Source organism: Aphidius gifuensis, linkage group LG1 (assembly GCF_014905175.1).
Source record: "Aphidius gifuensis isolate YNYX2018 linkage group LG1, ASM1490517v1, whole genome shotgun sequence".
NCBI classification, from domain to species: Eukaryota; Metazoa; Arthropoda; class Insecta; order Hymenoptera; family Braconidae; genus Aphidius; species Aphidius gifuensis.
This window is the reverse complement of record NC_057788.1, coordinates 15,096,482-15,117,259: the sequence shown is the minus strand read 5'-3', so window position 1 is coordinate 15,117,259 and position 20,778 is coordinate 15,096,482. Positions and strand designations below refer to the sequence as shown.

General features: G+C 33.1%; 1 protein-coding gene across 2 annotated transcripts in view; it reads right to left on the bottom strand.

Moving 5' to 3' along the window:
• The window catches only part of LOC122849168 (homeobox protein unc-42), a 78,493-nt gene that overhangs the window by 18,139 nt on the left and 39,576 nt on the right, over positions 1-20,778 (bottom strand). For both annotated transcript variants that reach the window (XM_044147772.1, XM_044147781.1), the window contains exons 4-5: positions 9,938-10,120; positions 4,300-4,399 (exon numbers count right to left, since the gene is read on the bottom strand). In XM_044147772.1, the coding sequence (XP_044003707.1) occupies positions 4,300-4,399; positions 9,938-10,120 (283 nt within the window). The remainder of the gene's footprint in view (positions 1-4,299; positions 4,400-9,937; positions 10,121-20,778) is intronic.

The following is a 20,778-nucleotide window of genomic DNA, read 5'->3' as shown; positions in this document are numbered from 1 at the left end:
TCATGTTTCGAATTATTTATTTCAATCTTTTCTTAATTATAAAATTACAAACAATCACACAAACTATATCAATCACACAAATTACATCATGATTTTGAAATGTTATTTTATGTTTATTATTTAACTTCTTTCTGATATTAAAATGATGTCAAATTTATTTTTGTTTATGAAGTAAGTAAGCTCAAGTATTTTTGATAATGAGATTAATGAGTTGGTGTTGATTGCTGCTATTTTTCTTGATAATGACTGCCTTTCTCTGATTGTGGTATCTCTTGGTATGATATTACTCGTGTTTTATGTTGTAGGGCATGTTCTAGTATTTGTTCTAATTTAGTTTCAAATGTTGATAGTTAATCAGTTACTTGTTGTTGTAATTTTTCAAATTCTGTGAAGAACATTTTCAACATATTATCTCTGAATGCTGTTGCCCAGTCAGGGAGAGTGTTATTATTTTGGTTGTTGTTTTTTGGTGTATTCTGTTCTATGTCAAAAAAGGAATTGACGCATAGAAGGACGTCGGAGTTAACTTGATGAAACTTAGAAAAAATAAGAAGCTCTGTGGTCTAGTGGTCAAGGCGTTTGCCCGGAAAGCAAAAGACCCGGGTTCGATTCCGGGCGGGGGAACTTCGTTATTTTTTCTAAGTTTCTGATTTTTTTCAATTTTTCATTTTCTTGATAGTTGTTACTCTTGTTAGTTGTTTGCTTGTTGTTTGTTTGATGCAAATGATTTGCCTTCTGTTATATAAATATTTGCTAATTTTATCGCTGATTGAGCATTTCCTTAACGGATTTTATTTTGCTGTTTTATTAAATTATTTCTGAGTTTGAAGTATGAGCAACCTTTATAAGATGCAAAGTGACCTTTCTCTTTACAGTTTGCACATGTTCATAGCGTTTTATTATTATTGTCAATGATAGTGCATTTACCAATAACATGTGTTAGTGAGCATTTGACACATCTTCTAGGTAAATGACAATTAATACTAGCATGTCTTATGCGTTGACAGTTTTTACATCGAAAGATATTGGCTTTCCTCATTTTTTCCTAACGTACATGTTGGTATGGTAGTGTTTCAATTTTAAATAAAGGTTTTGGAACTTAATTTCTATCTAGTTGTATCAGATGATGTTGATGGTGTGCCATTTTTTATTGAATATAAATTTATCAAGTCAACCATCGGGGTATTAATAAAAGTTATAGTAAAATTTATTTAAATGAATAAGTTCTATTGAGAATCAATACATAGTCCTCACAAAAGCCTGATACAATAGTCAAAGCCTGATAATTTCTATTCAGAATTTATATGAAATTTCCATCGAAAACATATAATTACTATATTTTTTTTCTAATTTAAATGTATGCATAAGTCAAGTTTTGACTAAGGCTGTCTTACAAGGTTTGGGTGAAGCCAGGGAAAATCAACGGAGGCAAGCTTGTATCAAGCATGTGCTACCAAGGCTCGTGGAAGGACGGGTAAAATCAACGGGCCCAGGCCTAAGACGAGCCTTGGCTACCAAGGCTTGGTACACAACCTTTGCACGAGCCTGACACGGGCATCAACTCTGAGAATTCCTGCCTGGGATATATATGGTGCTGTGTCAAAATTCAAGAAATCATAATTTTACATAGATAGGATATTTTATTATGGGTTATACCCGAGTGGAAATTGAATCGAACCTAGGATGACTTAGGTAAGTTAAATCTAGTTTTCTATTGACTCTTTCTTTATCTGGATCAGATCTATACTGCTGGACTTGAATCGGAGTTTGATTTTTTTTCGAAGTTGACTTCCAGATTTGGTCAGGTTTGGCTAAAGCTAACGGGATCCAGGTTTTCTGACTCTGTTCTGCTTTTCATTCAATCTGGATTTCCGGACTTCAATAAAAGTTTAATATTTTTAAACTAAAAACTACTATCAAGATTGAGATTGTTTATAATAAATTTTGTTTACAACAATAACGAGCATTTAAGAAATTTCAATAAAAAATTCAAAAGAAATTTAAAAAGTTTCATGTAAAAAGAAAAACAGAATTTTTTTTTATTTCTGTAATTTCATGTAAGAATAAAAAAAAAATTCTATTCTTTTTTTACATGAAACTTTTTTATTTTTTCTGAATTTTCTGAACAAAATTTTTTATAAACAATTTAAAGCCCAATTGCAATTTCTAGTTTTAATATTTTATTTTATATTAAATTAAATATTCTATTCTTATTTATTTGATATATATCTAATAATTTTCTGAATATTAGTAAGTAATTTTATTAAATCATTCTTTCAATCTATTTTATATATTTATTTTATAATTTAATTATTTTTGTTAGTATTATATACTATCTTCAATTATTATATATCAATCTATTAAAGTAATGATTTGATTTATACATAAATATTGTACAATTAATTTATAATTACATCTAATTTATTTGAGTATACAGTAGAAAAAAAAAAGAATACCCAATAAATCAATTATTAGTCTAGATCAATTCCTCAGCCATTTGACACAATAATTTCAATTTAATATAGAAAATATTGCTAAGGAATTTATTTAAACTACAGATTAATTTATTTAGTCACATTCTTTCCTCAGCAACATTTGCCATAATTATTTAATAAAAAAGCTATTGACAAATGTTGCTAAGAAAAGATTGTAACCAAATTAATTACTTCTCATTCCAGATTAACTCCCAGCAATATTTTCTATGTTAAATTAAAATTACTGTTCCAAATGGCTGAGGAATTAATCTAGATTACGAAATAATCTTTTGGTCACATTCTTTCCTTAGCAACATTTGCCATAATTATTTGGCACAATAATTTTAATTTATTATAGAAAATATTGCTGTGGAATTAATCTAGACTATAAATTAATTTTTTTGGTTACATTCTTTCTGTTTTCTGTAGCAACATTTGCCAATAGGTATTCAACTAATTAATTATGGCAAACGTTGATAGCCAAATAAATTAATTCGTAATCTAAATTATTTTTTCCTCACTGAGGAATTTTTTTTACTACTTTTTTCTACGCGTTTGCGGTGGTAAAGTGAACTATTAACTCACTCCCCGCTCCACACGTCTTTTTTACTTTACCGTGCGTAACTTTCATTTTACTGGAAGCGCAACTTTCATTTTACCGTAAAAATCATTTTACCGGAAGTTTCGTAAGATATAATTTTATTCAAATTTCTTAGAATTTAAGCCTCGGATGCTCTACGAATGAGAGGAGAAAGAGAATCTATGTCCCCTTTTCTCAATCAACCAGAGGAATTTTATCGATATTTTTAATCGCAATTTTCCACTTAACCGTTTGAAATACGCGAAAAATCCCTGACAACTGAATTAAAGCTTTTTTTTTCCTACAACTTTTATTCAAACTTTTTTCCCCTAAACCCCTTAGTGTTAGCGATATTTTGAAAAACACTCATTTTCAACCCTTTTTGATTTTTTTAACCCTTTAAGAATTTTTCGAGTTAAAAATCACTTTCATCCCGACCATCCAATTCCCTCATTACAGTGACACCCATCCATGATTTTCCAGAATCAGAATCAAAAATGGTAGATTCCGAATTTAATTCCCTGAGCAAGCTATAGAGAGCAAGCACCAAGGCCTGACAAAAACTGGGGTTGGGATTTTTATGGATAACTGATAAGAAAAGGCCGTTAACAAAACCTCGATAGAAGCCATTAATCGAGTGACGAAGAGGCGTAGCGTGGGATGATCCACAGTGAGGAGATGTATCAGGAAAATATCTCTTGCTGACTGATTAGCGTGAAAAGGAGAGAAGTGGATTTGTTTTGGAATTTCCATGTTCATTTTTTTTTTTATTTTTGTTCAATTGAAAAAATATTAATGTTACAATTAATAAAGTCACAATAATAATTTATTTATATTTTTTTTTTTTTGCCAGCTTTTGACAAGCCCGAGATACAGGCTTGTGCTGAACCCGAAATTGTAGCCTGACGCAAGCGAATACATTGTGAACATCCCAGGCCGCACCCAGGCTCTCAACACAAGTCGGATAGCAAGGCTTCATTCAAGCTTAAGAGCCGGATAATTAGGCTTGTTCTGGGCTTGTGCCCGTTGTCAATTGCTACCTGGGTATTAATCTAAATAAAAAGTTATCTGAATAAAATGACGGAATTTTTTTTCAAAACACGATTTTTTCTTTCTTAATGCTGTTCACTTTTACTGTGCAATTTTATTTTTAATTTTAAAAAATTTTTTGCTAGGAAACTTATTTGTCAAAATCAGAAATAAATTTTCTCAATGAAGTTATCAACCACCGAAGTATCTACATACCCATTGTATCTTGACGCATCCCAGTGACTGCTGACATGTTTGACGTTGAATGTGACATTGTGAAAGGCTGGGGCATACTCGGATATGACGATGCTCCCATCTGTAGAATAAATATCAGAATACTATATTACTCACAAAATCAATAACGCGTTAGATTCAATTTGATAGAATAAGAAATATTGGACAATATCAGATTTAATTTGATCTGGCTCAGACCAAATTAGATCTGATTTTATCTGACTCAAATTTTGAAATGATCAGATCTGGCGAAATATCGTCTGACCTGGGTGCTAATCAAGTTTGACCGGTAACCCGATCTACTCAGATCAAAATTTATATTTGTCCAATCAAGCCAGATCGAATGTTTTGAAATGAAGTAATTTTAATTCGTAGCAATTTTAATAGTATACTCAACCCATCTAGGAATTGCCAAGACTCACAACATGGCCGAGCCTTGTCCCAATAATGGCATCCAATGCTTGGCAGCCAATCATGCCTCACCCATGGGCCAAGGCTTGGCTGACTCTTGGCTCGTTATTTGCTTACCAAGACTCGTATGCCATGCTTGGCCGACCATTGGTTGATGTAGAGCTGGCCAGCTCTTACCATTTATCTTACATAACGCCGATTCCTGGAAAAATTGGGTAAACAAAACTACCCGGTGTTAACAGAAACAAACAAAGTTTATATCGGCTAATGTCTTGTCCCAATTGCCATGCCAATCGTGTGATTCCATGGGCCAAGTTTTCCTGATGTCTCTAATGCTTGCCGCCATTGGTTGAAGTAAGGCTCTGAGTTTCAACTAGAATTTACCGGCCAAGTCTGGTGCTAAATATTTATGGGTAGTTTTTCACAGTCGAATAAATTATTAATTATATAAATAAAAAATTAAATTGTTTGAACCATTATCGATCGACCATTCATCCGAGTCTTGGTTCATTATTGGGCGGCCAAGATTGAAAGCCAATGCTTGGCCAATATTGGCAGCTGCTTAAATTGGTGTCAATCAACCATTCATCGGCCAAGTCTTGGTAAATTATTGGTGGCTAAGACTTGGAAACATGATTGCCAGGCTTGGCCCAATGCTGGCCAATGTTATGTTCTCCTTCACGGTAGAAATCAAGATTGCCGAAGCTTGGGCGGCCAAGACTGGTATAGCCATTGATCAACTATTCATCAGCCAAGCCTTGACTAATTTGACAACCTATGACTTGCCATTCGTCGATTATTGTTCTTTGGGTCACCAAAATTAATTATTTTCTATTCTTTCGACATATGTGAATATATATTAGATATGTATTTAATATTAAAATTTTTTATTTATTATATATATATAACAGCTACTCATTTTTTATAACATAAAGTATTTTTTCATTAAATTTTTTAAATTTTAAAATATTTTTTTAATATTGGAAACAAATGATTTATATATTGGTGAGTGCTTAAATTGGTGTCACTCCCTACTCCCCAGGCCTGTGTTGAGTATAAACCAAGGCTAGCAGCCAAGCCTTGGCAACATTTTGCCAGGCTTAGGCCATTGCCCTGCGATGTTGTATTCTCCTTTACGAGAAGCGAGCATAAAAGATATATTTTAAGGTTTAGTTTTTTCAGTCGAATAAATTATTAATTATATAAATAAAAAATTAAATTGTTTGAACAATTAAAAATTTTTTTTTATTTATAAAATTATTCAGAATGATATTTGAGCAAATGAACATTTTGCCGAGTATTCTAGCCGAGAAACTTAAGTGTCAATCCCCAAGCCGAAAAGCACTGACAAAGAGTGGTAGTTGGAGACTGAAACAAAGCCACGGCCCAATGCTTGGCCATGTTGTGTTCTCCTTCACGGGTAGAAATCAATGATTAAGCCGAAGCTTGGCTCATGAAGGGCTGGTCAGCCATTGATCAACTATTCATCAGCCAAGCCTTGACTAATTTGACAACCTATGACTTGCCATTCGTCGATTATTGTTCTTTGGGTCACCAAGTCTAATATTATTTTTATAAAAAATATATTCAAATGTCATTAATAAACATCGATTAATAATATTTTGCAACAACACACAGTCCAAACGACTCCTGTCCAAAATCAAGTAGACCTGATAATCGAAAGATTAGGGTTGAATAACCAAAATAACAACATCGAAATGGGCAAATTCGGACATTACACGGAGATAACACTGTCGAGATCGACAGTATCGACGGACAATGTTCAACCTGGCCTGTTGGCTGTCTCTTAGCCAATATATACTTTCTTTCTCTCAACAGTTCTGATAGAAGAAAAAAAAACTATAGATAATAGTGGATAACATATCCTGGACAACACTAAAATATATATAAAAAAATTCTGTGAGCCATCCAGACTCGCGGGTTTATTATTCGTAAACATCTTTGGCGTGTTGCTATAATTTAACAAAATAATAATAAGTACACATTCAAACGAATTTTTTGCATTTATTTATAAAAGTCTTGTTTGTTTTTAGTGTTCCATAGGACACTTATGTTTTCGCTTTTCTGTGACTTTTTGTTTTTTCGAGATATAATGTAAAGTGCTGAATCGAATTGGCTTCTGAGATGCTCTTTTTGTTCAATTTTTTTGCCCAAAAGCAATCGTCATAGTTATTTTTAATTTTGGGGCCTCATTCGATTTAATATTCCCATTTTTTAACAGCCCGAGATGAAATTTTTTTGTCTCTAGAACGTCTTTTTGGTCTTCGACAGACTTTGAAACGTCTTTTTTAACATTTATAACCATTGTTGATCTCTGAATTAGGGCTGGCCTTAAGACTGAATATGCCAAGACTGGACCCAATCTTGTCTTGGTCTTGTCTTGGTACGAAATATGCGAAACTTGTCTTGGTCTTGTCTTGGTCTTGGTTCAGTCTTGGTCTTGGTCTTGTCTTGGTCTTGGGTCAGTCTTGGTATTTTCTTGGTCTTGTCTATTGTATAATTTATTATTTTTTTTTATAAATTATATAAATAATTTAATATTTATACTTATAATATTAATTATTATTTGATAAATTTCATTTGCCAATCTTATTAAAACTAGAACAGATAAATTTAAGTGAAGCTAAAATAAAATAGACCTAAATTTATAAATTAAATGAAGTAAATAAATTGAAATTGAATCTAGTTGAATTTCAAATAAAACTTATCAAGAGTCCCAAAATATTATTTCTTTTTATAAATATATGTACATATTTATATATTTTTATTCGTCATGTACGTTATGTTTTTTGATAAACCTAACAATTTATAAACATAATGGCTGTGCAATAAACATCCACAGGGTAACGTTTCATGATTTTGGGTATATGCGTAAGCGCCTGGTCCACTATCCTATTCGTGTGAGTCGTCTTTGTTTCTATTATTATGTCTACTGAGTATTATATGAATTATATGGAACTTTATGCTTAGTTTATTGTGTTTTTTGTTGATAACGATTGAATATACACTCAATATAATGGATCAGTTTAGTAATTTGTGAGAATGTATCGAAGATCAAATTACGTTCGTAGATTTTTAAAATTTCTATTTTTTATTTATTTATAAAAAAAAAGACACAAGACTGACAAGAGTCTTGTGTAATCTTGGCCCAAAAAGAGAGATCTTGTCTTGGGCTTGTCTTGCTTTTAAATACATCAGTCTTGTCTTGGTCTTGGGGCCAGCCCTACTCTGAATCGTCTTCCGTTAAAAGACTCACGTCTCGCTAAAAATTTTCAAACTAAAAATATATTTTTATTTTATTGTGCCCTACAGTGAAAGAAACTGTGCCTTGTTTAACATAACTTGAATGCCGCTAAATCAGATTTTATCAAAATTTTGTTTTGATACCATTTTCTAGTTCTACAGCAATATTTGTCAAAAATTCTTCACTGTGTGGTGTTACCGAATTTTTATGATTGTAATTTGCTGTCTTCAATTCTTTATAAATTCATAAACATTGTTATAGTTTTATTTCGTTTGTCTTTTTAAGGCTGTCAATTGGTACTGGTAGAAGAAAAAATTGATGAAACCAAAAAGAAATTCATTAGAAAAGTTGGCAACAATAAATGAAAATGCAGACCGCTTGAGACCTTTTTTCACAAGATATGTGTCAAAATTCAATTGACTTCAACATCAAATGTCTGAAAATATTCATAGGCATGAAATCTAAATTTGTCATATCTGAAAAATCTTTATTTTATTGCTAATTAAAAAAAAAAAAAATAATTCAATAGAGATTTAATATTTTAAGTACAGCCTTACAAGAAAGACATCATTTCCCATGTAGGAATCACCAAGATTCACAACACGGCTATGCATTGGCCCATCAATGGCACCCAATGATTGGTAACCATGCATGGGCTATTCATCATTGGCAACGACTGGCCCATTCTTGTACTACCAATTCATGGTTCTGATTCATGGCCGAGCCTTGGCTGACTCTTAGATGGCCAATTATTGCCAACCATGCATCGGCTGAGCCTTGGCTGATTCTTAAATGGCCAATAATTGGCAATAATGCATGGGCCAAGCCTGGCTGACTCTTTGAAGGCATTGATCAGTTGACAATCATTGGCCAATCCCCGGCTGATACATTAATGGCCATTCGTTGGTTGCCGATTGTCGGCCAAGTTTTGGTGGACTTTCAATGGCCATTGCTTCGTTGCCAATCATTGGCCAATCTCTGGGTGACATATTAATGGCCATTTCTTGGTTGCCAATTATTGGCCAAGACTTGGCTGATTTGAACGGCTGTTACTTGATTGCCAATCATTGGCCAATCTCTGGCTGATACATTAATGGCCATTGCTTGGTTGCCGAACATCGGCCAAGTCTTGGTAGACTTTTAATGGCCGTTGCTTGTTTGCCAATCATCGGCCAATCTTTGGCTAATATATTAATTGTCATTGCTTGGTTGCCATTCGTTGGCCAAGCCTTTGAATCCTCAAATGGCCAATGAATGGTTGCCATCACTGGCCAAGCTTTGGCTGACTCTCGGGTGGCCAAGAGTTTGTCTTTTGTTGTAGTAATGCTTCAGGATACCGCACAGAATGCCCGAGTTCCAGTTCAGGTAGAATCAAATCTCAATAGTGTTTGATCATAATTTCTTCAATTGATTATTGATAGTTTGTTTAATAAAAGCCCGATTGTTAAATAATAAATAAATAAATATATATATTTTTTTTTTAAATGGAATTAATAGATGGGCCATACTTGGTTTACTCATAGGGGACATCATTGGGCCATTCATGGCATCCGATATTAAATTACCGTAACGCTCCAGGCTTGGCGCATTAATGGCCCATTAATGGCAGGCCAATAATGGCTGATGGTTGGTCTATGCTTGGCTTACCCTTGGTTTATCCATGGGCCATAAATGGGACATCATTGGGCCGTTTATCGGGCCAATCTTGGGAAACATTATTGGGCCATTCATGGCAGCCGATTTTAAATTACCGTAACGCTCCAGGCTTAGCGCATTAATAGCCCATTAATGGTTGCCGATTATTGGCGGAAGTTCGCCAAGCATCGGCCGATGCTTGGCCGTGTTGTGTTCTCCTACACTGGTTGTTTCTTTTTATGTATATTAATTCAACATGAATAAACTAAAAATTATACCTTTCATAATTCTATAACTTTTTTCTCTTACTTGTGGATAACGATTGATGCCATTTATACTGTTATGTGCATGTGCGTAAGGTTGATATCCTCTACCAGTACCTGGATAAATATTCCTCATCATAGCACCCTGACAAGCTGGAATTGGAGCCAGCGCTTTCTGCAGTTGTTTTTCTTGCTTTCTATACTTCGCTCTCCGGTTTTGAAACCAAACCTGAAATTAAAATTTGAATATCTTTAAACTTAATATCTTTAATTCAAATTGATACGAATTGATTCAATAGCTCGAGGAGAAACTGTTTTTGTTTAGGATGAATCAAAGAAGATTGTATGATATCTTCAAAGTATGTAAGAAGAAAGAGTTTCGACAAAATTCAACGTAAGTTGAGAAATAAATATTGTTTTTTTTTTATTATTCTAAATACATTTATCCTGAATTCACTATTAAAAAAGACTATTAAAAAAAAGGACATAAATTGAAGAATTGTAATTAGGAGTATTTTAGGAAAACTATGAACTCAAATTTGTAGTCACATATTAGTCTAAATTTTATAGCCTCATGACATAGCCAAGAAAATTTTTGAAGTATAAAAAAATATAAATTTAATGTAGTTTACTTTAAAAAAAAATGAACTAAAAATCTAGTCAGTCATAGGACCGACAGACAGCTGAGTTTTGACCCGGAACACGGAGTAAAGCAAAAAAATAATTCATTCCGATTTCGAGAATTGAAGAATGAAATGTTTATTGAGTCGAAATCGCACAATTTACTGTTTAAAAATGACGGAAAACAAGGTACAAATATTTAAGATAATACATGGACCGCATAACACAGTTGGTAATCGTGGTGAGAGGTTTTTCGTATTATTTATCGATGATTACACACTGAGAGAAGGGTATCTTTACAGCTAACCTACGCATGTCTTTACGGAGTGAAAAAAATGTTAACGGTTAAGATATACAGACTGTCCCACTTCAATCTATCAAGGGATTTTTCTCAAAAAATATCGTTTAAATTAAAAAATGTTTTAAGTAAAAGTTGTAGGGTTTGGAAGGGGACATGTAAAAAACGTTTTGGCATAAAAAAAAATATAGTATCCATTTAATAAAACTATGTTCAGACTGAAAACTCTGCCATTTTGAATTTGTTTTTTTAAGTTTTTTGAAATTTAGCGAAAGTTTCTTTCCTAATTTTTTTTTAGAAGTTCCTATTTCAAAACTCGGCAAAACTGTATGTGTATTTTTGTGTATAATGATGATGATTATTGGAGGTCAATTATTGTATATAATTGGCCTCAATTACTCAGTTTTAATTAAATCTCTGACAAAAGCTTCTAGAAACCGCTGTATACGGGGGTAAATCTTAATTGCTTGTGTGCCGACTAGATACTGAACGTGACCGTAGTAGAAACGACGTACGAAGGAACCCGACAAAGCCCGTAAAGCCCCGAGTGAGTTCCGTGAAACCACACAAGGCGGTGCTTTCAACACCTAGCCCGTGAGGTGCTGCTTTTTGACAACTAGTGGTGATTCATAGAATCACTCGCCGAAACACATTCATAATTTCTAGCACTGATATTATCTCGATTGTCAGAAAAAGCAATATCGTGCTGTTTACAGGCAGCGTCTAATGGATTCATACCACGATTCATCACCTCGAGCTAATTTTTTAGATATTTTAGAACTCTACAGTATTGATAACCTGGATCGTGAAGTTTAATAGGGAGTTTGTTGATTAAAGCATTTATGAGACCTTTACCCTTTTTTTCTGACGTCTGTGCACAAGCATAGTTTTGTGATGAATGAAATCAAAGCTCTAAAAACCTGGTATTTATAGAAAAATAGTCAGTCGTAAACATGGAGTTTGCGGAGCAGATTGTAAAGTTGTCAGTAGTCAATTTTGATGATGTTGTTCAACAAAGTTTGAGTAAAAAAAAATCAGAAAAGACATAGGAAACTTTTAGCTAGTAGTGTGCAAGGAATTTTTTGTAGTCCATCCAATTGTGGTAAAACAAATGCCTGTACTTACTCATCCAAATGGGCGACGATTCAAAAATATGTATGTTTATTCGAAATCTTAAAATCAACCAAAGTATCAGTACTAATAAACCTCAACCTGCTAATCGAAATTCAATAATGATTCTCAATCAGGATATCCAAACCATACGAATGAAATCGTTTCCATAATTGAAAAACTAAGAGAAGCTGGTATTAGCTATTAATTTATATGCATATGACGCTTGAGCTCAGTTGACAAGATGAGTATCGATATTTTTGGACAACAATCAAAAAATATTTAAAATTTAATACCAATTGTTCAAGGTTCTCCAGGTGATGGTTTCGAACGAACATCAGATGGACATTATAATATAAATGATAAACGATTGTGTAATGTTGCCAATCCATTGGAATCAAATGATGCAGCATCTGTTAAAATTACTAAGGCAATCATAAAAGAAGAAACACGAATATTATATCAAATAAATAAATCTCCACAGGATGATGTCGATAATAATGAGAGAGTTCATTAAGAATTGTCGTTTTAAATTGGAAACAGCACAAGGTCTTTCATTTCAAAATAAAGATTTCATTTAGACATTAGAATCCTAGATTCAATTCGTTGAATGAAACCTTTAAAAATTTCATACTAAATCTTGAAAAATCACACAACAAGTTGAGCACTAAAATTGGAAATTTGGGAATTAAAATAATAAAAAAACTAACAATCTTGGATAGTCATCTCAGAATACTAGAAAATCGTTTTAATGAATCGTAAAAAAGCAGTAGCTCATGAACTACACAGACCTGCTCGGAGAAATTAAACTTGTCGTCATGTTGACATTAGAGAATTGGATGAAACTTGGCAAGCAGATTTAGTTGACATGCAAGTATATACATCTGTGAATCGCATTGGCTATACCAATAAAATCAAAAACTGGAAAAAATAAAGGACGTATTCCAGAAAATTTATATGGCGATCAAGAAAAAGAATTATACTATAAAGAATTTGAAACTTTTATGCGAAAACACAAAATAAATATGTACTCAACATACAGCAATCTCAAAGCATCAATTATGGAACGTTTCAATAGAACTCTAAAAATTAAAATGTGAAAAAAAATTCAGTTATCAAGGATCCTACAAGTGGTTAGGAATTTTATCGAGTCTGCTTGAAAATTATAATAACTCAAAACACAAAACAATAAAAATGAAACCAATCGATCTTAATAAAACAAAAGCAACGATTGAAAAATCTTTATAAAAATTTTTAAGTAAATCGAAAAATTATAAAAATCATGAAATTAATAGATCATAAAGATCATACAATCGAAGAAGGATTTTATGAAGAAGAATTGAGGGTCCGGATGCTATAACATGCCGAGCGCTTAGAGGTCTATAAAATGTAACGTTGTTCACGTGAGATTGACGTAAATTTCAAAATGATTTTTAGAAAAAAAAAAAAATACCTCCATGTAAGGAATCAAAAATCACATATTATGTTTCCAACAAATTATATTCAACTATAATTATTTAATAAATTAAAAAATGAATTTTTCCAGGTCTAACTCGTCATAAATTTGTTAATAATTAATAAATCGACTTAAAACTCGGCATATAGTTATAATATAGCGATACTAAAAGTAACATCAAAAATATTATTTACTTGTATTGCTTTATTTTATTAATTTACTGAGTAATGTCGGTCAGAAAATACGTTTTTTGTACTTTAAGATAAAAAAGTGTCGAGAAAATTTTAGAATTCAAAAACTTGTCAGTGGCAACGTTGTTCATCTATACACTGAAAAAAAAAAATTCTAAAACTGATACAAAAACTTTTTAATAACAGAAGTTTTGTTCTTGCAAATAAAGTTCTTGTATTATGGAAAAATTGTCTTCTATTAAATAAAAAACTTCTTAATTAGAAAACGAAAAATTTCTTGAATAATAAAAATATTGTTTTGAACTAAATGATTCTTGATCTAAAAAAAAAAATTCTTGAATAATAACAAAAATTTATTGAATCATGACGAAATGTTATAATTTTTAGACGTAAGGTTCTTGGTTTATGACCAAATAAGTCTTGGATTATAACAAAATGTTTTCGATTTTAAAAGTATCTTGGTTCAAGACGTGTTTTTAGAAGTTTTTTTTTCAGTGTATATCGAGAAATTTTTTCCAAATTTTTAATTTTTTTTAGCAGTAATTGACCAAGTTATTGATTACTAAACAAATTGTGATTTGCCGCTGCGATCATAGGTCCTTAGCGAACGTATGCGCACATAAATTTCTTTTGGTTAAAAACTTTGGATAAAAAGTTGTCATCAGTTTGCATTGCTTAAAATTAGGTGGTACCTTGTGTTCTGGACACAAAAGAAGATCTTCATGTAACTCATATAATTTTTCAGAATATACTGAATCAACTTTATAAGTTCTTTATGTATCAGAATAATTTTTTTATTTCTATATTCAATCTCGTGGTCAATCGGATAACACGCTCGCCTCCTGCACCAAAGGTTCTCAGTTCGATCCCCGTCATAGCCATTAAGTTTAGGAAAAAAAAAAAAATCATTCACATAGAATTGATTGAGTCAACAACAGAATAAATAATTGACTACTGAAAAAAATTAATTTTTAATTTTTTTTTTTTTTTTCTCACATTTTCAGCATATCATTAGTTTGATTAGGAAAAAAAAATCGTTTGTATCAAACAAACAATTAATTAATTTCGAAACAAACGTTACACCGTTTTCAATAAATGACAATTTTCTTTTTACAAACAGCCACCGTTTGAATGAAAACACCACGTGGCATAACTTCAGAAGTTTATTTCTTGAAAAATGGCCCCTGCCGTTCGAAACAAGAATGTAGTCTATTATAGGAAACGTAGTAGTGTTAGTGTCAAGACGTGGTGGGGGTACTTTTTAGAAGGTTCTTTCTTGATGAAAACGATCTATCGTTCGACACAAAACGCCATCTAGATGATATAAACAAATTTCGTTGAATTCAAGACTTTTTTCTTCCTCTTTACAAAACAATTATAATTGATAAAAAAAAAAATGCATTGTCGAGCATTGTCAAGTTGATCGAAAGATCGTAATTCTTTTTTTTTATAACCATGCGGTAAATTAATTGCTGTTTCATACATATTTGAGTATTCGTTGTTGCTGATACACAAAGTGCACACAGAGTCATTATTATGGGGATATTTAAAAAAAATATATATATATATGTATATTAAAAACAGAAATTAACGAGCTTGCTCAAGGTTGAAAAACTAACAGGTGGTCATTTTCAATATGTCTTGGCTCCTATGTTCCTAATCCAATGTCCAGTATTTGTTCCATGTTTTATATACTTGAAATTAAATATGGTCATGTGATTTCACTGTCGTGAAATAAAATATTGTTTAATTGTATATTTAAAAAAAAGAAATAACGAGCTTTTGGCTCAAGGATTGAAAACTAACAGGTGGTAATTTTTAATGTTGTCTTGCCCTAGTAGGCAATTCGAATAAGCTGCAGCCATTAGAGGTACCATCTTCCAATGACGATTTCACTAAATGGCTAGAATTTGAGAGTCTGTTTGAACAGGTAGTTAAATAAAAATATTGTTTAGATGCATATTAGAGAACTAGAGACAAAATCGGTGGCATTGTCGTCACTGGTGATAACTTCACTTTGGCCTGGGGCCAATTCAGTTTAGCAATATGTGATTGCTCCTATGCTTCCTGAAGCCAATGCCCGGTATTTTGTTTCATGTTATTCACGTACCTGGAAATTAAATGGGGGTCATGTGATTTGAGCTGTTGTGTATAAAATATTGTTTAAACATCTTTCTAATTGTTTTTCAATATATTTAAAGGAGTATGGAAGAAAAAGAGAGTATATCTGGTACGTCAAGCGTTCAAGTTGGCCATCAAGATGATTCCAAGTTACCTGAGTACAAGGCAACAAAGTTTAATGATTAATTTCATTGTTACTATCATGCAATACATATCTTATTTTGTTATTAATTCAGAGTGTTGCATCCATTAGAAATACCTTTTAAATGACGATTTCTCCTAATTAATATAATTTGAGATTACCTGTTTGAACACGTATTATAAAGGTTGGGATATATACATGTGCATGTGTCAAAGTTCCACCATTTGTATATGACTTTCAATGATTCTGAGCGCGGCAAAAATCGGTGGCAACGTCATTCTCAACTCTAAATCACTTTGGCCTGGGGCCAATTGAAGAGAGAGTTTAGCAATATAAGAAAGCTGATAAATGCTGAACTTAGTAACTTGCTGGGGAGTCTACAAATGACTTCAGCCAATGCCCATGAATTATTTCGTGCGTTATTCAGAGTTGAACATTCACGTACAACTTTGGAGAAACTGGGGCGTCCGGTAGAGAGTTTAGATGAGCTTGTTGTGTATAAAATCTCACGCATGATTCATGTCATGAACAACGTCAATCAATCCACAAATCACCATTACAAACAAAGGACCGTGAAAACATAAGACGTATATGTAATTATTCTACAAAAGCCATAAGAGAAAAAATTGTGTTTTTATTGTCTTTGCTAGGTATTGTTGCGTTGTTGATGAGAGAGTTATTGGATTCCGAGGGGGGCCTCAACAATCCATCACGTGATCTCAAAACCTTAATTTCATTTCATTGTTACTATCATGAATACATATCATAACGATTGTTGATTTTGATTATTAATTCAGAGTGTTAAGAGTTATCTATTCAAAAATTCCTTTTTATTTGAATCCCTTTAATCTCCTTTGTACTAATACACAAGATTGACATTACCTGTATCATGATTCAAAACTTGGTATGAACATGGTTGTTTAAATAAATATACAAGTCATGTGTAATTATTTTTAAAGACACCATAAATGTATTTCGTTACAACTTATTGAGCATATACAGGTATAAAGCTGCATTAATATTGAGCTGGAACCAGAGTCTTTAGGTGTTTTATCGTGCATATCATTATCGTCAGCTGTTTATGAGATTATTTAATTTTCATGCAGTTTATTTCCTTGCCGTGAATATGTACAAAGGCGCAGGGGTGGTAGTAAATGAAGGGATATAAAAGGATATTTAATTTCATGTTGAATCATTAGTAGAATTAGAAAATTAGGGAGCTAAATGTTGCTAATATGTTTTAACAAGTGGAGAATTATCCACAAGTCCTGGTAAAGACGGCTCACCCTCGACCACCAGTACTGCTGACAACAACTATTACAGATTCACTTGATCGCTGGGATAGGGTTGTCACTATTCGAGCATTGCTGTATCGAGGATCTGAGATTGCACCGGTATCTGGGGCTCTGGCAAATAGACTAAGACTTAGTAGAACGTCATCACGTGGTGTTCATTGGTCAACATACAATGCAGGCAAGAGGTGCGATTGACATGAAGGTAATATCGAGAGTGTCGCCGTATAAAGGTCTGGTGAAGCCATTGGTAATGCCAAAGCTAACAGGGTTATTGCGATCAGTTGCAATTCGCAAGCGATTGCGACACAGCTGGGGTCACATAGACATCTTCAGCTTGCTGATCCTGAGTTTTATGTACCAGCTCCAATTGATGCTATCTTTGGTGTTAATGTATACAGCATTACAGCACAGTACTAAAGGATGGTGTCATAAAAGGACCAGGGGGTCAACCAACCGCTCAGAATACCGAGCTGAGTCATTTGTTAAAAATAAAAATACCACGGTAGCTGAATATCACACCAACAGTCACTTCAATGGAGATTCATGGATTTGGTGATGCATCTGATGCAGCAATTGGTGCTGTAGTGTACTTGGTGACTATCGATACATTGCTGGGTTTGATAATTAATAATCAACAATTATATTTTCATGAGGTGATTAAACAATTATCAAAGGACTATCGAGGTTAAATCTTTTGATAAAATTAACACCATTCCTTGACAAGGATGGTGCATTGAGAGTCGGAGGAAGACTGAGTAGATCCCTCATGACAAGGGATCAAAAAAATCCGTTGATATTACCAAGAGAGTAAAAAAAACTGAACTGATACTCAACGAGTGCCATGTAAATACATGACATGGTGGTGCACAACCGATGTTGGCAACATTGAGACATCAATATTGGATTGTTGGTGGACGAGTACCAGTCAGAAGTTTTATAAATAAATGTCGTCGCATTAAAGGATAAAGGGAGTAAGTGCCAAAAACGTCAATTTTAAAGGAAGAAAGGCGTAAGTGCAAATTTATTAATTTTTGGGTTTTTCATCTAATTTTAAGGCTTCAAGAAAAAAAAGGAAAAAGGGCGTAACAACCTTTTATAAAGGATGAAAGGCGTATGTCCAGGGACTTACGCCTTTTTTCCATTATCAAAATCATTTTTGATAGAAGATGAAGGGCATATGTCCAAGGATTTACGCCTTTTTTCCGTTATCAAAATAATTTTTGATAAAAGATGAAGGGCGTATTTCCAATTTTATTTTCAATTTATTCAAAGGTAGTGTTTTTGAATTATTGATTATTTATTCATAATTATCAATAAATAAATGATCAGTCTGAGTACACTGCCTTTGAATAAATTGAAAATACGCCCTTCATCTTTTATCAAAAATTATTTTGATAACGGAAAAAAGGCGTAAGTCCCTGGACATACGCCTTTTATCCTTTATCAAAGGTTATTACGCCCTTTTTCCTTTTTTTTTTTTTAAGCTTTGAAATTACATGAAAAACCCAAAGATAAATAAATTTGTATTTACGCCCTTTTTCCTTTAATAAAAAAAAAATTTTCAAAAATGGCACTTACGCCCTTCATCCTTTAATGCAAAGATGTGTTGTTTGTGTAAGACATCGATCTGAAGCTGCATAGCAGTTAATGGGTCAACTACCAGCATCTAGAGTCTTAAAATGCAAGCCATTTCTCCATACGGGAGTTGACTATGCTGGTCCATTTAAACTGAAGACATGGTCAGGCAAATGTAATAGGCCTTACAAGAGCTAATCAGTTGTATTTGTCTGCATGGAATCATCAGCAGTTCATCTTGATTAAGCTACTGACTATACAACTGAACGATTCCTAGCGGCATTCAAGAGATTTGTGAGTCGTCGTAGATGAGGAAGCTGAAGATGTTGTCACTCTTTTAGCAAAAGATGGTACAGATTGGAGCTTTATACCTCCTGGGTCACCACATTTTGGTGGTAAATGGGAATCAGTTGTCAAGTCAGCTAAACATCACATTAAGAGAGTCATTGGTGATCACAAGCTCACGTATGAACATTTTAGTACGTTCTTAACACAAGTTGAGTGTTAACTCAACTCGAGACCTTGGTGCTCAATGACTGATGATCCTGAGGCATTAACGCCAGGTCATTTCTTGGTTGGTGAACCACTGAATGCAGTACCTGAGCCATCTGTTTTGGATGTACCTGATAATCGTCTCAACAAGTGGCGATTGTTAAAGAAGTTCATTGAGGCTTTTTGGGACAGATAGTTCAAAGAGTATTTACAAAAATATTTGGTCAGGTCTAAATGGTTGCATACATCTCCATACATTCAAGTGGGTACAATGGCCTTGGTCATTGATGAAAGACTACCGGTATGTTGGTATAGCAGCACCTGCCGGCCAACTGTACTTTTGACGTCACATCAACGCTTGGATACACCACGCGCAGGCGTGACTTTGCTTGCTGGATTCGTGTATGCTCCGATTCGAGAATACTTAGTTACTTCTCCTACTGGACTACGCCAACTGTACTGAGAGTCACAACGCTTCGTACGTCAATAGACTAAACGTCTAAATTATATTCACTGTATTTCACACCTGGTGCATACAACACCAAGTGGTTTTTGAGGTTAACTTTGAGAGTTTGCAAAAGGTATGTCACCTTTTGTAAAGAGTTTAAAATCGTACTGTAAGATGACTAAATTTATCTTTTGGATATTAAGAAATTTTGTCTTTTATGTTCAAATTATTTAAAACATTTATACCCAATTATACTTTTTTAATATTATTTAATAACAATTTATTTATAAAAAAACGAAGTATATCAATATGATGCAAATTATTTAAATACAAGACGACAAACTATATATTATTATTTGTGAGTGTGAGAGGTGGCAAAGCCACATCACCAATACAACTTTTACAAGATAGATCGGACGCACCGTTTGGTGGCCGGACTCGAAGCGAAGAGAGCGCAGTCTCAAGAGACAAGAAGAGAGAGATTTCCCTATGACATACATATATATATACACAGGTAACACCTCATTGACGATGTCACATGACAGGTCAATGTGGTGGGAGACATCAAATACGCGCGGATTATTCTATCTCCCTACAATACATTATTTAGTTTTACAATAAACATTCATTCTATTTGTTAATTAAAACACCTTGTGTTCTATCATTTTAATCCTTTTACATCCCACTTCCTCGCGTTAATACTTGGACATTTTTATTTTTTGAAAATAACTTAGATATTATATTTCTGTCGGTAAAGTCACTTGACATTACCTAGTAACTGAGTTTTTTTTGAATTTTGTATTCTAGGTTATAATTTTCAATTGCATTTTGATGTAAAAAATTTAAAACAACAAATTTAACAATACTAGCGCCGTTGACGGCCGCAAGCAGCCGCCTTCGTTGTTGCTATATGACAAATGCCAATGACACGTCATCATGTGCTGTGAATAACGAAAAAAAAAAAAAAATGAAATTTTTAATTAGAAAAAAAATCAATTTACAAATAATATTCGACGATGCCTGATAGAATGCTCAAGCCCAGCCCGTGGAAACGAAACTGTTTAAAAATACTTAGCGGAAGCCTTTTGATTTGTACTTATTTGTAATAATTTGCTGCATTTATTTTAATTACCCTTTT